Source organism: Clupea harengus, chromosome 23 (genome assembly GCF_900700415.2).
Source record: "Clupea harengus chromosome 23, Ch_v2.0.2, whole genome shotgun sequence".
NCBI classification, from domain to species: Eukaryota; Metazoa; Chordata; class Actinopteri; order Clupeiformes; family Clupeidae; genus Clupea; species Clupea harengus.
The window spans coordinates 3,146,378-3,166,915 of record NC_045174.1 but is presented as its reverse complement, the minus strand read 5'-3'; the positions used below and the strand labels follow the sequence as shown (position 1 = coordinate 3,166,915).

General features: G+C 42.2%; 1 protein-coding gene across 1 annotated transcript; it reads left to right on the top strand.

Moving 5' to 3' along the window:
- Positions 1-16,124: 16,124 nt before the first annotated feature.
- pde6gb (phosphodiesterase 6G, cGMP-specific, rod, gamma, paralog b) lies at positions 16,125-20,510 on the top strand. Its single transcript, XM_012820024.3, has 4 exons — positions 16,125-16,230; positions 17,393-17,588; positions 17,952-17,992; positions 18,249-20,510. Exons 2-4 carry the CDS (start codon positions 17,458-17,460, stop codon positions 18,323-18,325), a joined length of 249 nt encoding a protein of 82 aa, XP_012675478.1. The 5' UTR covers positions 16,125-16,230; positions 17,393-17,457; the 3' UTR covers positions 18,326-20,510.
- The last annotated feature ends 28 nt before the right edge of the window (positions 20,511-20,538 follow it).

Below are 20,538 nucleotides of genomic sequence, written 5' to 3'. Positions count from 1 at the left end.
GTCTACTTTAAAGATAAACAACACACTGCAGGATACATCTGCTGTCCGTACAAACATGGGACTTCAATGAGGTCAGCAAGTATTCCAAAATAGAAAAGGGAAAAAGAGAAACAAAAATAGATAAGATTATTGATCATGGTGTGAGAACACCAGTGGTTACTTACTGTAATAATCTTACTGATTTATAAAAAGTACATAATGTGGTCAACATCCATTTCTCACTACTGCAGGGTAGCACAGACTACATGGTCTGAGACCCACAGCCAAAATAGTGAAGCAAATCTTTGGCCCCTTTAAAGTGGCATTATGCAGAAATTGTACTTCAGGATTAGGGTTAGGATAAGCAGTTTTACCCTAAAATAACAGCTTTAAAAAAATTGAGGTGCTACGATGACTTTTAATATGGAGAATCGCCTCCGTGCCATTGCTATACCAGGGTCCGTAGGCATATTACTGCTAAATGTAGGTTTGCCTGAAGCCGCCCGGTTTCTACTGTCTGCCGAACTAGTAAGTAGCTTATTTGCCGTCTTGCTTTGTCTTGTGTTGCACTTGCTTGATGTTTGACTGTGTTAGGACAGTTGTTGACTAACTAGTTTGTCATAATGTCAAAGTCAGCACATTTCAAGAGATTTCGTTAGTTTTAGCCACTAGCATATCGTTAGCGATTAGCAATTGTTCCGTTATGCTACTTTAAGTTCAGATAGTCAGCCACCAAGACAAGTTTAGTTCAGAGCTCCATACACTCTTCAAAGCAGGACCATTCACAGTGGTATGGTTTCCCATAGGAAGTGCTGTCTGAAAGGTGATTTATCCACCCATTGTGTGACACTGTACCTCTAATTATGAATGTCTGGTTTGTTATTACAAAAGGGTTGCTCTGTTTGTAGCCACACATCCCTTCTGTAAGTATGTGTCTTTAGAAGTGCTGTATGTACACTGTGTAGGTGTGTGAGAGTGTGTGTGTGTGTGTGTGTCATCTCTGTGACTGATGAACTCCATCCAGCAAGTTCTGATCTGGCCCTGATCCTGAGCTCTCTGGCACCATGGGGCCTTCAGTCAAAGCCTCTCTATCCAGCGGAAAAACAACAACCCCCCCCCCCCCCCCCCCCCCACTAAACCCATTCTACCACCAGCACCCTCAGGGCCCCATGGCAAACGGAAAAACACCCACCGGGGCCAAGTCAGAGGCCCGATGGCTTCCCTTCACATTAACAGCCCTCACATCTCACCATCCCTGGCCCTTACTCAGCCAAGATAAACATCTCAGGTCTGGAGTCCTCCAGCTCAAAGTGCATCTTTAAACTCCTCTATATGTGTGTGTGTGTGTGTGTGTGTGTGTGTGTGTGTGTGTGTGTGTGTGTGTGTGTGTGTGTGTGTGTGTGTGTGTGTGTCTGTGTCTGTGTGTGTATGTATGTGCGTTTGTCTTGTATATGTAGGCATGCAACTGTGCAGGCAGGACCAGAGAGCTTGTCAAAAGGGGGAGGACAACGCAGAGAAGGGGAAACGGGTGCTTGTCTGTGGAGAGAGTGACTCTCTAATTGTTCACTTGAGCAGCAAACATGGCATGGTTTCTTTTTATGGTGTACCACAGGTTACAATTGTTAGGTGAAATTTCACCCTAGTTACCTCAGGACTCCGGAGCTGCATATAAGTATATTTATTAGACAAACAACAATTGCAATCGGGCTCACTCCCAGCACAAGGCTGAAAGTGAAGCAATGACAAACACATTGCATAAGGTTTATATAGACAGAAGTTTAGCGTTCAGCAGGGATAACCACGTGGTGGATTTCTGACGTCCGAGGCAAGGATGGAAGTTTTGCACAAGATTGGAAGAAGCACAGTTCGACCCTTCTTATCACCTCTGGTCTAAACATGCTCTTGTACATATGCAGACTAAGTGGCACCTAATATTCTAAGTTACACACGCACACACAGAAAAGCCATTTCATAAGCACATGATTCATACATTCTTAAGTAATTAACAGTGTTTGCAAATTATCTCCATCAACAATTGTAGACTATGGTGATCTTGTCTGTCAAGTAATTTGAGCAGCTCACTAAAAACGATGTTTTTGTTGTTGTTGTTGTTGTTTTTTTTAACCAAAAACCTACCTTACATAACTTACAGCAGGGCTGAGCTCAGTAGCCACATCATTGTGGGGGTGGTGCAGAGGGGGGGAAGGGGTGGCAGTCCTCCTGTGTAAACACACTTGACCCACTGGTGACCTCCTTCCATAAGGAGTCATATATTATGTGTTCTCTGGCACCCATGAATAGAGTACAGAGTCTAGATACACTTAGATACACCCATCCTCATGGCCTCATTCATGACATCTTAATTGGAGCATATCTGTCTGAAATCTATACACATAAGAATACAACTCTTATACTGCCTCCATCCATCCATTCAGGACGAAACCCCCCCCCCCCACACACACACACACACACACACTCCAATTAGTTCAGCACTCGTCCCTGTTTACCAGTTATGTCATGCTGTATTTTCCTCATTTAGCTGATGGTCTACTTCCTGTATTTAAAGGAGTATGAAGTCCCCACCAGAAAACATTCTCCAGGTTTGTGTATAACAAGAAGGCGTGACAGTGTAGAGGTGTGAGTCCTGAGTGCTGTTTTGACTCCAAACCAGTGTTTTCCTGGCTAGCTCCTCACTGCTGGGAATTAGAGTGGTAACCAATGACCCTGGGCTGGACAGCACTCCGATTTACTAACGAGCCCAACCCCCTGTGCTCTGAGCCACGGCCCATAGTTAGCCTCTCACGCTCACAAAGCACTGGCTGTTCTCAGCACAGGGCAAAGGGATATGTTTAGGGGGAACAACATGGCTAGGGACCTTGTGGCTTCCAAAGAATTAGTGTGGGCAATCATTCAATGAGCATGATCCCAATATTCTGACCACTTGAATGTCAGGAACTCATTTCAATGTCATGATTATTACATAAATGATAAATGACATCAATATGTACACTCTACAATCGACCGACTGAATGGAGCTACACTGAAACTGACCTGAAGAATTGGGAGTTATGAAAAGGTCACAAAATGTCTCTGAAAAAAAGATTTCTGAAATCATGAAAGTATGCTTGGGAAAAAAGAAGGAGGAGTTGAAGTGAACTGGTCAGAGGTGTGTAATAGGTGATGAAAATGGAGATAGGAAATGCTCTGTATGTATGGCGGAGGTGTTAATGACGTCATTTACAAATGTTAAAAGATTCATTGAGTCACTTCCAAGTCAAATGCTGAAAGGTATAACTCTCTTTGATGTTTACCAGTTGAGTAACACATAAATACTGTGTGTTGAGCTATTTACTGTATTCCAAAGGTTAGTGAGCTTGAAAAAAACTGACAACACAACTAAACCATTCTGTGACAGTGGTTGTTGGTGAAGGAGAGGCCATTTAAATTGCACTATGTTTAAGCATAATGCTGACCATGTATCATCAAGTTTAAATGTGTTCACAGTCAAACAAAGTCAAAAGTTTCTGTCTTCTGTCTTTCAGTTGTTCCAAAATAAAGAGGACAATTTGTTTGTCTGTCATATAGCGTGCTAACAGCTAAGATCCTTGGTAATGACTCAGCCATGAGCTCTGGGTAATTGAACGGATGCTGCTCTACGTGCATCGTCTTGGGAAAGGCCACAGCGTCCCCGAGACACCCATCCCTCTCTCTTCATGCCCTACTAATTGGAACAGCCTCATATAGTTTCTCTTCTTTGTTTGCCTGGTTTCCCGGACATGGTTCTCTACGGGATTAAGTGTGTGTGTGTTGGATTAGGCCATTTACCATTACACAAAACACCTCCTCAAACCAAAACCAACTAAGGAGCATAAAGCCCCATCATATGCTTAGCAAATATCATGCTCTCTGACAGTGACTTATATGCACTGTAAAAATAAGGAAACAATTTACTTCAACTAGTATACCTGCAATACTGTTGAAACACTCATGAAACTTGAGCTGAACATATGCTAGGTGTTGTCATTTGAGCAATCATAAATCACACAAAAGGCACTGATTCAGGTGACATCCTGGTGTCTGTCCTATGCCCTTGGCACACCTTCCTTCAGGACTGCCTGTGGGTGGACAGGTGAAGGGTATGGACCGTCACAAAGGTGTCATTCTGAAGCTGTCTTCCAGCTGCTCCAGGGGAGGATGAACTGATGAACAGAGCTGCCATTGTGAGCTCAGCACAAAGCTGAACCTGTGCTACATCATGTTGGTATACCTTTCCACCACACTATATAGAGGGAGTCTTTCTGAGGACCAAGGGCATCTGAAGAACACTCCAAACAAACGTCTGTTCCCGTCTCCGACAGCCTCCAATGCTTGGGGGATGTGACCCTTCACACACACACACACACACACACACACACACACAAACACACACACACACACACACACATACACAACCTCACTTATACACACAGCTGAGAGAAGGTAAACACACACACACACACACACACACACACACACACACACACACACACACACACACACACACATACACAACCTCACTTATACACACAGCTGACAACAGGCCTACTCACACCTGCACTGAAGACTATAGTAAGGAAAACTACTCTCTCAATCTCTATGTGATTTATCACCAGCAGCCATACATTATTTAAATTCAGTTATATTCAGTAGTCATTAACTCAGAAGGCAGGTCCCAGATCAGAACACCTGAGTCTCCTGGAACAAGTACAAAGGTACAGTGGCGAGGAAAAGCCAGGGAACCTTGAGTAGAAACCAGCCTGAGGCTGATGTGAGAAATGAGTGTGAAATCACTCAAGGCTGGTCAAAGCAGCGCATTATTGAACTGGGACACTTCCAGAGTAGGGTGGGAGTGGGAGTGGGAGAGGCTGGTGACTCAGCTGTAGAGAATGGCACTGCTGTAATTTGGGAACATGGGGAATAGGTCAGGTGTTTGTCTAAGGTGTCGAGGCAAATGGATGAGGTCCATCTGAAGAGGAAGTGGCCCATGCATTAGCTGACAAAACACAAAGAAAGCTAAATGGTCGCCTCACCCAGTAAGTGTGTGTGTGTATGTGTGTGTGTGTGTGTGTGGGGGGGGGGGGGGGGGTAGGGGAAAGCCCAGCCCCTGTCATAAGTCAAAAAAGCTGATATGTATAAGGTTTGACAAAGAGATAAATCAGTTCCAGCGTTCCAACTGTTGGCTGCCATTATCACAACTTTTGAAAGGCCAGGTTGTTTCATCCATCACCATGACCTGTAAAAGAAAGCCTTTTGAAAACTGAACAGAAAACCATTTCTATTGTGATTGCTGTGCAGGTAAACAGACGTCAGAGTAAAACTAACAGCATACTTAGTCAAGTCGGAAAAAGCCTGTATGCCTGTATCGCTCGATGGGACTGTATCTGGCTGGATGAGAACGGTCACATAGCTCAATGATCGGAATGTGCAGACATTGTCAGATAGTGATCCCAGCCCATTGTACTAGATGAGAGCCCTCTTTAGATGAGGATTAACACATTTAAAGAACTTAATTCACTGTAGCTGGCCATCGCTTGGAAAAACAACATCACTTTTTTTGAACGTGGAATTGAACCTGGCCCTCTCTCTCTCACTCTCTCTCTCTCTCTCTCTCTCTCTCTCTCTCTCTCTCTCTCTGGAGTGAAGCATCTTGGGAAATACCTGTGTGCGGTAAACTCAGGATCCACAGTTTCCATGGGAACAGGTGGTGAAAGAAATGCAATCCAGACAGAGGCCAAGCGTCTGCAGAGACTGGACTGGCTATAAAAACACACACACAAACACACTGATACACAGAGAGAGAGAGAGAGAGAGAGAGAGAGAGAGAGAGACCTCAACAATAACACACACTTAACATGCCAGGCATACTTACTGATAGACAAATATGTAGGCTCTTCAGCCTCAATATACTCACTGACATGACACACACGCACACACACACACACACACAAACACACACACACACACACACACACAGACACACACACACACACACTCACTTACTTGCTCACAACATATCAGACATGCTTTAAAACGAAAATCTTTTGAGTAATAAGTAAATGTTCAAAATATTTCTTTTTTTATTGTGTTCCCTTTATGAAATTGAGAATATTGTCAAACGGTCTTCTTATGAAATAGACCTTCTGACGTCCCACAAAGGCAGGCCCCCTCCTTTGGAATAATCTTCTTTCCTTTTTTTCTGTTAAAACCTTCCTCTTTATTACTCCCCATAGTTTGGAATGGTGTGTGGAGGTCCAGCACTCAGTACAGAGCCTCTGGTGGAAAGGGCTGCCTTTGTTGTCGCCTCTCAGCAACTGGCCTGCCAGTCGTTATTGGTACAGTCAGCTACAGACCATCGCTGTGGTGGTGTTGGACCAGCATGCACCATCCCTTAGTTATACTGCCCTTCTCATGTGTCGTACAACTTCTCCCTCCTCCTTTCTCTCCCATCTCTCTGATGTCAGCCTCCTGTAGCTTCGTTTTTAAATTGTGTACTAACTTGTCTCTCTTCTCTCTCCCTATAGTAGAACTTGTCTCTCTTCTCTCTCCCTATAGTAGGACTCGTCTCTTCTCTCTCCCTATAGTAAGACTTTTGCCCAATGCTGATGGCCATGACCATTGTTGTCCACTATTATAATGACGTTTACATATACATATATTAGACAATCTATTACAATACCTGTTTCCATTCTCTCATTATCTCATATCTTCTTTCTCTCCTCTCAGTTTAGACTATCCACTGTAAGGTGTGGCTGTGCCCTGCCCATTCCCACCTAACAATCACGTCAAAAGCTCTACTTTTCATTGCCTACAATGCATCACACACATATTTGGATTGCCAGCCTAACTTCCAATTTCTCTGCTAATATATTCACAATCATCTGCCCATTCTATTAATAGGAAGCCCATGAGTACATTGCAACCCTCATTATGTTGTATGACCATTATAATTGCATTCTGGCATTATCAACACGCTGTGTGGTATTTAGCTGTTCTACAGCCAAACACTTTGAATACTGGCTCTCTCCATCTTTATCCATTATCAATCTGGAATGTATCATGAAGATACCATCTAGTATGTATCATGTAATCTTGCATGTATATATGCAGCATGTATGCTAACCCTGATGAGTGTAGGAATGTATCTGCTTGCTGTGACTCTCGCTTCTACTCCTCTCCTCCCTTGTCTTCTGCCCCACCCCCCCACCCCACCCATTTTTTTTCTATCTCTCTACCCCTGCCGGCTCCAAGCAGATGGGTTCCCCCTTATGAACTGGGTTCTGCCCAAGATTTCTTCCTGTGAAAAGGCAGTTTTTCCTTGCCACTGTTGCCTTTGTGCTTGCTCTGGGCTCTGTACAGCGTTTTGTGACTATTTCAATTGTTATTGACGCTATATAAATACAATTGAATTGAATTGAATAATCAGGGAGCCCTCCCATAACACTACAAAAGTATCCCAGATAAGATCCATTGGTGACGTTTCCTGAGCTGATGGAATTCTTGACTCATCTTGACAGTTGGTTGAGCTATCATGTAGATATCAGTAGTTACAGTAGGTGACAAACACATATCTTGGGAGTGTACAGACACACCTACTGTATATGAATGCTGTAATCACCACAAGTTATTTGTAGGCTTATTGACCTTATGATAATAATAATAATAATGTAATAATAACTTTCTATTCAGCACTTCCCAAGCATTTTGTACAAAATATTTTTACAGTGAAGAAAGAAATTTGAAAAACAAGCAAGTGAGCAGCGTTTCAGCTGTATTTACATGGTATCAACTGATTCAGAATCACTATAAGCCACTGATGAGGCATCATTTCAGCACCTTAGCCTTTTATTACTGACTATCAGTTATAAAAATGCATGAATACCTAGATAAGCTGTGACACGGCACACCCCATATGCTAGACAAACTGGACTGAGGTCTGTGTCTGGTGGCAATGTCACCCTGTTTTGTTTCCATGGAGCCAGCACTCAAAACACTCAGTAAGAACTGTGGGGAATCTCAACCTTGCTGTTGTTCCTATTTCCACCCACTCAATTCAACATTCCTCTTCATGCTTCAGTAAAGACAAAACATGGTTAACAGAGTGGCTAACCACTGGACTATAGCATACATAACTTCAAAGGACCTGTTGTCCACTGGGAAATAATGGTCCTGTTTAACTCACCAGAGAGAGCCCTGGTTTCTCAGGCTATAATTCTTCTTAAATGCTAACTGTGTGGTACAGGATTAGCCATAAACTGGGTCAGTTGAACCCCTTTATTGAAGTTCATGGTAATCCCTGACCTATTCTGTGATGTAGTAGAAAAACAAGTTGGTGAAAAAATTATACATATAGGCTACTGAAATAGACTTTCATGAATGGTCACTTTAACACCCTCTACCTTATGTGAATGCTGCACCCTCTACCTTAAAACTCCTGGACTCTGTTTACCATAGTGCTATTCGCTTTGTTACAGGAGACGCTTTCAGGACCCACCACTGTAACTTATACAAGAATGTTGGTTGGTCCCCTCTAGCAGACAGGAGGGAAAAACACTGTCTTTTATTTGTTTATAAAGCCTTAGTGGGAAAACTGCCTAATTATCTCATGTCACTTTTAAAATTAAAATCCATCTGTCATAATACACGGTCACAGAGCCTCATCTCCCTTGAAATCCCCCTTACAAAAACTAATATAGGTAAAATAGCTTTTAAGTTCTTTGCTTCCCATAAATGGAACACTATTCAAGTGGAGTTGAAATTAACCAAGTATTTGTCTGTCAACCAATTTAAGAGCCTTTTAGATAATAAGGATGTGCCTCAATGCTGTTGTTTTGAATGATTCTCTGATTTAATTTTTTTACTTTATGTTATTTTATTTATTTATTTTTTATGCTTAATTTCTGAGTTGTTTGGTGTGTTTTTTTTTAAAATTTATTTTGTCTGTTTCGTTTTGTTGTGGTTTGTTTATGTATTGTTCTTCTGTACTATGTGGCCTCAATCAGGGCATTGCTGCAAAAGAGCCCTGTGCTCAGTCAATTTCTCCCTGAATAAACAATGATGATGATGAACACTGGGTCAGTCATGTTTCAAATTCTATATTTATTACGCTTCTGTTGTCTGAAAGATATTGAATCAATAATAGCTTGGCAAGGAGGCGATGTGTGGTAATCATACCCATCTGTTAACACTGTATACTTCTCTTGTAACGCTGTCACTGACATCTACCGGATACGCTGACCGTTGCAGGCTTGCAAATACCTCCCACCTGCCTTGCCGATATTGCTGCAGTCTGGTTTGAGTGTCATTCCAAATGTCTCTTCATTTTGATTGGATACTGGTGTGTTTGCAAACATGACGTCAATTTCAAACATGGATTCCTCCTTGAAAGCGAACGCTTGTGAGCTAAGCCTTGACAGCTGAAAGAACACCGTCCCATTGATAAAATACAGAACTATTTAGGAAATAACTGCTGTGTAGATATGTAAGTAACTGCTGAGATAAATAAGATGTCCATTTTAAGTGGAAAGGTCGTGGGAGCGACGTCATGTTTCTACAAGGTTAGTAACCAAGTAGCTAACTGGCTAGCTAATTTAGCTAATGTTTGCTAGGTTGTTTTTTTAGTTACTTGCCAGGTAGCTTTTTAGCAGCTATCTAGGCACAGTTAACGTCACTTTAACAGAAATGAATGATTTATCGTTTGTTGTTACTTTGGACAGAATCTTGAGCTCCACGGTCTCTCAACAGAAGACGAAAAAGAGAAGAGACTAATGAACTATTTTCTGTTCGAAATGTATCAACTAGCTAACAATGCTGATAATTACATTTTAAATAGGAAGACAAGTCTAGTGAATGGTAACATATAACTTACAAAATAGTTAATTGTGTGATGGCTTGCTAGTTTGATCAAGGCTGGCAACTTGGTTTGAGATTGACAGAGATTAACCAAAACAATAGCATTTTTGACGTGAGATGCTGCTAGAAAGTAAGAGCAGTGTCCTGGTCGTGCTGTTGTGTTGAGTTGCGTTGCGTTGTCTGTACATAAAGGCACACTGTCACGCGTTATCTGTGTGTATCAAGTGTTGGTTATTTGTTTGTTCATTCGTCCTTTATTTGTTTAGATCTGCAGTCTCTGCCTTGCCACCCATCTGGGAAAAACTCTCCCCTTCCTCTTCCCAGCCACTGGGGTCAGACTTCTGCATCATGTCAGTAACCGCCACAGACCTTTTGGTGGACGGGTCTTTCTTTCCTCACCTACTCAATCACAGGTTTCCTTAAGCACTACATCTGACGGGAAAAGCCCAGACACTGCGCAGAGCACAACGGGGAAGTCAGAGGACCCTGGGCCGCCGCCTTCACCCACCTGCTGCTGTATGAGCGGCTGCCACAACTGCGTGTGGATCGAGCACGCGGAGCAGCTTCTCAAATACTACCACGATGGAGGCGATAAGGCCCTCGCGGCCATTGAGGAGAACATACAAGATGAGAACCTCAAAACGTATCTGAAAATGGAAATCAGGCTTCTGAAGAAGCATTGACCTTTTTTTGTGTGTGTGTGTGTGTGTGTGTGTGTGTGTGTGTACGTGGTGCGGTGTATGTTGTGTTTTCATAACATGCAAAACTGAGGACAGACCGCTGAAGACAACTGACTGTCACAATGTGGAATTGGTCACTCATGGTTTGGAGACTGGGGAGGAATACCTTTACAACAGCACTTTAACACTGCTGTCATCTGTATATCAGCAGCCCTGTGGATTAGCATCAACCATGAAATTGATGTAATTCATCTGTTTCACAGCCAGTGATCATTAAGGCACCATTTACCAACCAGTAATCACAAGAGGCTCATAGTAGGATACCTGTGCTGTCATCATAGTCTACCCTTAGTTCAAATATGAATCACTACTGGGTATTTATGCGTCATATGTTTATTAGCAAAACCGTGTTAACATAGTTACATTTGCACATTGTATAGTTCTTTTTGTTATTTATTGTTAAATGTGGAGCCCTGGGGGGTATTCCAAGAAAATGGTTTAGTGCCAAACCTGGCTAAGTTAACTCAGAGCAAGTGGTAAACCTCCTAGTGGAAGAGCCCAATGGCTTCATTCTCCTAGCAAAACAAAGCCACAGGGCTCTTCTATTAGGAGGTTTAGCTCTCACTACTCCACATTCTTGGAACACTCCCCTGGTCAGCATAATGGCAAGATTGTGTTTAAATGTGAGGATGAACTGAAGTGGGTCATTTTGGCTCAGAGAAAGAGGCTCCAGATGGAGTAGGCCCCACTCTCTGATAAGCACCCTGACCACTCCCAAGCTGTGATCATTCATTTCCTCAACTCAGTAGTTTGTTGCCCAAAAACTGCCAAACCGCAAAAGAGTGCCATTATAAAAAATGAGGCCAACATATTCTCAGAATCACTCTCAAATCCAATTTTTCTCACTGAACAAAAAGCAAGACATGATTAAAGTGCTACAATGCTTGATAAACTGGTAAACTAGCTGGCATTACTGGTTTGAATGCTCGGTGTTGTAAGGTTTCACATGAAAAATTAAACCAATTATCACAATATTGTAATATAGTTGCCTTTCCCTTAATATACTGTGACTTGGAGAATTCCATACTGACTGACTGATCATGTACACTTTCTAGTACAGAACGCACAATTGTATTTATCATTATTGTATATGTATATGGAATGAGTATTTTTATGTATGTCTTACTTGAATTCTCGCAGTGTGAAATCTTGTGAGCAAAAATAGGTAAATAAACCCTGTAAGTGTTTATAAGGGACCTTCTACTGTAGACTCTTTCCTACCACTAGAGGGGGTCAAAGCACAAGACAACATGTGGCCTGGCACTTTGGACGCTCCCCATCAGGAGTCAGGGCAGATTAACTAGAGTTGCAGCTACAGGATGCAAAGAGTTTTACGCAGATCCATCCACAACCTGGATTTTTTCCTACGTGCGTCATCCTTTTGTACCTGTTCTATTGAGTTTTTTTTACCAAATTGACCAGGTTATTTTACGCTTGTTTATTTAAAACAGCAGTAAATTGTTTTAATCTAAAAGTAAGTACCTAAAAGATATGCAAAGCATACTAGCTTGCTAACTGGTGTCTTTTTGTGATGTAGTTGGCAATGTAGTCATGGTGGTGGGGTTTCAAGACTCTCGCCCTTCCAAAGAAAGCAAAAGTAATGGTTTGGGGGGTTGAAACATTTACACATTGTGTACTTTTTGAACTGTGTTGTAATGTCTAATATCCGTGTAAACGAAAAGTTTCACAATTCATACTCTGAATGTAGTGCGGTGAAGGGTTCACATTTTTGTGACGTTTCTGACCCGGACCACAGAACTGAATAGTGGGCTAGTGGAAGCGACAGGTATGTTTGTCTGTCCTTCACATGACCATATACCATCAAAATTAATTTGAAGATACCAAAACTAGTTGTATATAAAATATAACTCAAGAAGTTGTAAATTACTGCACTGTTGCTTTGACAGGGATTCAACTTTTGTTTGCTCCTACTACTTGGAACTATTGTTGTGGGCACTGCAAGGGTTACACTTGAAACTGGTTCAGGTGCAGGACCACTGAACAATTTGAAAACAATAAGAAGTTTGTGACCAGACAAACTGCTGAGATTCTTCCTCCCCAGTGAAACTAAGCTGTTAGAGTCAGGGTGGCAATAGAGTCTTCATAAATAATTTAGGGACTTAATAATGTTTAAACCTATGTAAAGCATAACCACAAACTCCTTGATCCATACAGGAACCCTCCTTATGTCCGTGTCTTTCTTGACCTCTCATTCAGTTAATATTTACAATTTACTCATAATCCATTTTTAAGTGATGGGACGATTCTGATTCCCAAGCTACAATGTATTCGTCTGCATCAGCAGGCTTTTAAGCCACTATGTTCCATCTCTGGCCTCATGCTGTGCCAGTAATCACACACACCGCACGCTTCCGAGCAGGGCATCAGAGTGTTGCCAGGCAACGCGGAACGTGAGTCGGCATGGGTGCACGGACCGTGGTTTCCGTGGCGACCGTGACCAAGAGTGAGTCAGCAGCGCTAAGCTTGATCACTCGTGAGGCATTCCGCACCACAAACAGAGGGCAGAGTTATGCTTTGACTCAGGGGGATTACAAATGAGGTGTCCGTTTTTTCGGTGACGGGGCGGCCCGGCTAATGACGTGCTTGGGAATGAACAGAAGTGTCTTAGATGGATTCGGTATGGATGTTCTCGTACAGTGGCGTCACTGGTTTCACCATGTCCAGACTAATTAGGCTACTGTGCCATGCTAAGGCTACTGTGCCATGCTGTCAGTGGGAGCATATTGTTGTTTCGGTGCATGTAACTACAACTTGTTACAATGGTCATGCACCTGCGTTGAACTACATCTAATGTGTTTCCAAATACTTCGGGGCAACTGTTACTGGTGCAACTAGGCCTAGAATAGTAGACATAGTTATCACAGTGATAAACAGTGCAAACTAACAATACATTGTTTTAATGTATGCATTACAGCAGTAGACATAACAGCAAAATCCAAACTCATCACCAACTCAGATGTAGGGAGGTCACAGACTTTTTCGGATTTGTCCAAACAATGAAGATCTGAACTGATGGCAACCTTTCAGAAATAGACTTTTTAGAAACATTGTATCCCTGTGTGTGCACATTCTTTCTTGTGTGAATCTGGTTTGCTTCTCTGCATTTTCAGCTCGAGCATCCCTTATCCATATCATTGATATACAATGTATCTGTTAGATTACTGTTGTGATTTTGGTGTCCCACAAAAGCAACATCACACGCCACAACTTTAAAGCAGGAAGTTCACATCCTTCATGGGATCCACTGATCACTGTCTGCATGTGTCAATATGAATACCCACCCTCCAGTTAATTGTGCTTTGTGATTGATTGAGTCCCCCTGGCTGAGGGAACTCTAGAGTGAGGCCTGCGGAGGCCTCATGCTTCATTAACCTCAGACTGAACGCAAGGCATGTTTTGTCCTGTGACCTCCTGCTGGGGGCCTGCATCAACCCCATAAGTAAATGTGACATTCACAATGCATTGACCCATATTCAAATCACAGCCTTTCAAACCCCAATCAGCCCACAGACAGGCATTAATGTGGGAGGAGGTAGAGGTGAACGGGGACATTAGTCTTAGGCAGAGAGATGAGTGGTGACACGAATTTATAATGGTGAGGTCTAATCATATAAACATGGGATGACATACTAGTCTAGTACTACAGTGCCTATGTGAATCATATAGTATGTCCTTAAAGAGACAGTATGCTACAATTTGCCACTTTTTGACGCACGTTTTATAAACAACTAGTAGTGGTATCATCTTCAGATACATTTTCATGGTATATGGTCATGCGGAGGACAAGTAAACATCGTCGTTTTAACCCTAGGGTATGCACTATGCAGTTATGTGGTGTTGAAATAGAATAACAAAAAAGCTTTCACAGCATTAAGTAATAAGTTAAGAAATTAAGTAAGCGTGCTAGCAAGCCTTTTATTAGTGGCTGTTGTTGGTTTTCGGTGGGGAAGGTTTTTGCATGCCTTTTCAGTTAGATTGCTGGTCTCTGACCAAAACTGCTTACTGCTACTTAAAGCAATCAAAACAACATTGGTTAATAATGTAAGCTGAAATGAACGTCTAAAGATTAAGTCAATCACAGTTAACATCACAAGACATATTGAGACATAAATTCTCCAACAGTAAATTATTTAGGAAATGTGAATTGGCTGTCATGCTCAACACCACAGATCACTGGAGTTACACATTTTAGTAATACGATATAATGTTATACTGTATACGCTTTTTAGATGTAGATGTACATATCTGTTGGAATCCAAACAATGAGTTTGCAGTTTTAGAAACCACAACTTGAATTTGAGGGTAGATGCAATTTTTTGTTTACACAACAATGCAGGACTTGGTTATCAGCACAGAACCACTTTGTAAGACACCAGCCAATTAAAAACAAAAACACAGCACACAGATGACAGAATAATCCAGCCAGTGGGCCTGCCGAATGTGATTACTTAATCAGATGGGCCCACGTAATCTGTTGTGTTTTGGAGTAATTGTTTTTGGTCAGTGAGCCATGTCCCATGTCCCCCTGCACTGATTTGGGACCATGGAGGAGGGAGAGGTGGGAATGTGTGGAGTGAGGGGCAGCGGAGGGTGGTAGTGCTAATCCAGCCTCTGAACGCCTAGTGGCTGAGCACCCAGCCCAAGTCATAACCACAGCTGTAGGTGGGATTACACTTAGTATGGCAGCTAATCAATCTCTGACGGTGCTTAAGATTGAGGGTGTAACCTCCTTAACAGATGGAGATAAGGCCATTGCATAATAGTAGCTATGAGAAAGAGAGAGAGAGAGAAGGGTAGTTTCCAGACAGTTCACTACCTTTCTTTCCTTACCTGATAATACTATAATAATATAAGTGAGAAATTGTTCTAGAATGTCTTTCAGTAATCTATGACACATTTGAATAATCTATTTATGTAATCATAATCCCCAGAGATTGTGGAGCATTCTTGAAAATTTCACAGCCTACAATTTCAGTTGGTCCGCGTCATCTTACCTGCGACTTCTTCTTCATGTTGTATGTAAACAAAGTCTCTGACTGAGCATTTGTATAAGCATAGAAATTGTTGATGGAAAGAGCCCAAGAATAGAATAGAAGATTCGGAGTAACATTTGAATTCTGAACAATGTACAAGAGTAAAAAAGACAAAGAAATCATTTGATCAATAATATTGATTTCAGTATAAACAACTACAAGCCAAACGGTAACCTAATTTTTGTGGGTGGACATTTGACTGACACCACTGTCTTTGGACCACTTCCTATTTCCCATACAGTAAGGACACATTTCTGAAGTCTATTGTGAAGGACACCTTTACTTTATCTTCAGAACCCTGATATTGACCTGTCTAGAGCTGTTCCCCCCCCCCCCCCCCCCGCCCTCCCTCCCTCCATCTTTCTTTCCCCTCCACCCCAGCCCCTCCCTAAAAGTCCCTTAACCCATGACAGGGGATCAGGGTTGGTAGGCGGCCCTTCCCAAATCTACAGAGGGCCAGAGAGTATTTAAGCGCTTCATCATCCCTATGGGCCCCAGTCATCTTCACCTGCGCTAGCAAGAGAGAGAGCGCAACCGCGCCTACCCGCTGTCAGTCAACCAAACAGTCGGTAAGTCTGGATCCCATCACTGCTTAGCTCCAACAGGGTTGAACTAGGTTTGTGCTGAAGTCTTTGAGCATGGTTTGCTATAATGGACTTGGACTGGTGAACATAGGAATTGGCCATTGTGCTAACAGTAATGCTAACAGTAATGCTACTGCCAATCTGTGAGAAAGGACTACATCTCTTCACTTTTCTCTCTTCAAGGAGAGGGCCTGAAAAAAAATCTTCTTAGTTCTTCTTGATATTCTTATTGTTATTAATTTTGTTGTAAAATTGATGTTGTTGTTATAACATGTCTTTTAAATCATTATGTATTTTATATATAACTTTATTTCAGTTCAACCACATGATGAATATGAGTGGTGTGGTAACACATTTGAAATGCAACTGAACTAAATTGGAATTGGAACTCAACTAATGGCAATTTGAAAAAAGTGATTTTTCACTTACCACAAATCACTTACAAACTTCTCTGTTCACATACACATTACACTTGACATGTATACACTGTCATTTTGGAAGGCACTTCTGGGCTCTCCTTCCAATCTCCTTGGAAGCTTTCTGCAGCCTCAGCATGTTCATCGTGTCCTTGCTTTAATGGGATTATCTCCAGAGAGGATTGGCTCCATCAGTGCATCGGGCATTTATTATCTTGAGCATGGGATTACAAAAAAAAAATGGGTCATCACCTCAGCCATATTGTCATTGTCGACGAAGAAGAGGGACAGACATTAAATTATAACAGAGTATGATTGTAAATGTAAATACCTGGTGGCTCCTTGGAAACGGATTACACAACTGGGTTGATTGGCAAATAGTAATAGTAATGGCAGGGGTCATCTGGACCAAGGCTGCTGAGGAGTATAGGTGACCTTTTTGATGCATGTTTTCAATGGTTTGAAACCATGGCACGCACAGTTCATTCACCAGTATTATCCAGATGGAAGGAAGGTACATACAGTCAAGGTTGGCCAGGACCCTTTGGAAATCTTATGGCGGTGATCTTTGTACCGTGCTGTAAAATGTTAGCTGGTTGGCCGCAAAGCTACCCCACACCTCAGAGACTAAAAAGGCCTCTTAGCACTAGGCAGCACGGAAGTGCTGTGACAGAATCTACTGGTGTGCCCTAATAATTCTTTGCATTCCCCTTTTTTTACGGTGTCCACAGGTTTCATCGGGGAGTGAGAGCATCACAGAGACTCCTTACTAAACCCCACCAAAGGCACCCTAACCATGGACCCCGGAAAGCTGTCGGCCACCCGCGTCACCGGTGGCCCCGCCACACCCCGCAAGGGACCGCCCAAGTTCAAGCAGAGGCAGACCCGTCAGTTCAAGAGCAAGCCCCCAAAGAAGGGCATCCAGGGGTAAGCCTGACACGCTGTGTGGAAATTCCTATTGCTATCAATATAGGATATCAGGATAGCATTCACTCATATTGTTAAAACGAGGGAATGAGGCACTCATTCAAGTCAAAAGAAGGAGGTGCTCTGTGATTAGTGTTAACATTTATATAACATTTATATAACATTTATGGATGCTTGGAGAACTGAAAGCAGAATGTAAACCTCATAAGTCTACTCATTGGGTTAAGCCTTTAGTGTGTTACCCCATACAACAATGCGTACTGTTAGTAGTATATCAGGCTGTATGCAGACACTTTTGATATCATGTGGGAGAGTGTGCTGACAATATTAAGCGTGAATTGTCATCTTTGTTGCGCCTTACAGCTTTGGAGATGATATCCCTGGAATGGAAGGTTTAGGCACTGGTGAGTAAAATAGTTATTTGTTTTCATTTAACCAACATATTGACAAACCTTTTTGTTCTCATATTAGTCATTAGACGTTGTTTCACACCTCTTCTTAAACAAACAACAAATAGGTACACACTAAAAGGAAACTGTAACATGCTCAGAAGTGCATTAGAATGGAATAAGTGGGGAAATGGATAATGGAAGAACACAACTGATTATGTATTTGAGATTTGCAGATTTGAGATCTCATCTAATTGGTTTTGCTCCACAGACATCACTGTCATCTGCCCATGGGAGGCCTTCAACCATTTGGAGCTTCACGAGCTGGCGCAATACGGCATCATCTAAGGCCAGGCACACTCCATCTCCCAGCATGCCCACCATGTGCTCCAAACCAACTGCCTCAGTCCTGGCTATGGGCTCCAACCCGACCAAAACGCTCTCATGCAACTATCGATTCATACAAATATACATCAAGACGGCAACGTTTATAAAAATAGAAAAATCCAATGAAAAAAAGTGCACAAAAAAATATATCTTATTCTTTTTTTCGGGTTTCAATTTTTCCTTTTCTGCAGGATATTGCTCAAACTCGACATCTGCTCATTGGTAGTGGCTCAGCTCTTCCTCTTTACCCCAGATAGCCTCTCGCTCTGGTACACATCTGGCCCTGAGCTGGGCCAGACTCGGCTCAGGGTCGGCTGCTACTAGGGAGTGACTACTGTTTGGTCAGTTCTTCACTGTATCTGTAGAACGGCAGCACAATCTGTACCCCGTCCCCCCCCCCCCCGTCCCCCACTCTCCACTCTCCACCTATTCCTCTAGCAGGCTTTTCTGTCCTGTCTTGTCCTTTTCCGTTCCTTCTCTTCTCTCCTCTCTTTTCTTCTTCAACCCCTCTTCTTCCTCTGGAACAGAACATACGCAAGCCAAACAGCCTCAAAATGAGTTTGAACAAACTAAACAAGTGGTGCACCCATGAAATGCATGGCTTCTCATTTCATGCGTCTCGGCGCCTCTGTGGTCACCTCAGAGGCACTTCCACCTAAGCCGAGCTTCGGACCAAAGAAAACTAAACGATCAGAGTCCTGTAGAGCTCACAGGGTATGCTGCTGACCATTGCCGAGTGGAGCGTCTGACACTATAGATGAAATATATTTCTTTACCTCCCTCAACCTCTCCCTCTATCCCTATCACACACAAAAATCAACATTGGTATAATCCTCCAAATATCTCAACTTTCTATGTACTTCTCCCTTATCTTGTTTAAAAATGTTCCATAGAATCATCACGCAGTGTATGGTCACAAAGATGTTTTCTCAGGGATAGGCCAAAAGTTTTGCGGACGAGGTTTGAATGTGAGAGGCATGAAGTTCCATGCATCCTCCACCGGATTCTCCTCGTCCCCATTTTCAGTGAGTGTAGTCTGGGGTTTTGGCACTCCTGTTTGTAGCAAAGGCACGTCTGGGGGGCTGGGTTAACTCGGGTTGGGCTGAAGGGAAATACAGTAGTACAGTGAGGACCCCCTCTTAACACTTTGTGGTGCACTGTTCATCTTCATCTTCATCATAGCCACTTCGTTGCACTTATCTAGTTTTATTGATTCATCTTTCTTATTTTTCATTGATTTTTCTTATGTTGAACGTAATTTTTCCTTTCAATTTGTAGTATAATCATCATCATCATCATTATCATCGCCATCGTCATCCTTTTCTTTTATCACACATTCTAGTTCCATTTTCATTGCCCTTGTAAATCTCATTGTAAAATATGATTCATGATCTATATCCAATTTGATGTTGGTTGCATGATTTTTTTCCCTAGATAATTTTAGTCTTGATGCATCTAAGAAACTCAGTGTGTTTCTTTGTTTGCCTCATTCAATGTGTGAGTTGATTTGTTTGCATTTGTGTTGTGATGCCCATTTCATCCTATACAGCTCTGTGTTTGTGTTACTTCTTCTATCAGTGATTCCTGTTTCATGCCCATTTCATCATATAGAGTTCTGTGTTTGTGTTACTTCCCACATATATTCACATCTTCTCATCTTCCATCAGTGATTCCTGTTTCATGCCCATTTCATCCTATAGAGTTCTGTGTTTGTGTTACTTCTTCTCATCTTCCATCAGTCATTCTTCTCATCTAGATGTCATTTCACGCCTTTGTATTCATTATAGGTTCACTATTTAGAATCATCTGACCGCAAAGTGTTGTCCTTCCTGAGTACATACTGTACAACTCTCTCACCATGCAAAGTCCAATGGCTGTTTTGCACAACTGCACACATAATATGTATGGTGAGTTGGTCCTCTAGTGTCCTGGTTTTCATACCAGGTAAAATTATTACAAAGAATTTTCTTCTGGAATTTTCTGATATAGTGTTAGAGAGCTCTTGCAACTGGTTATTGCTATGTAAACAAGAGAGATACGAGTACATTTACTGAAAGATTGAAATGTATAGTTATTTCATCATTGTACATGGCAGGTGTTCTCTACAGGATGAGATCAAATAAATGCAAAAAAAAGGGGAAAAAAACCAGAACTGTGTGGTTTTTTGTTGACGA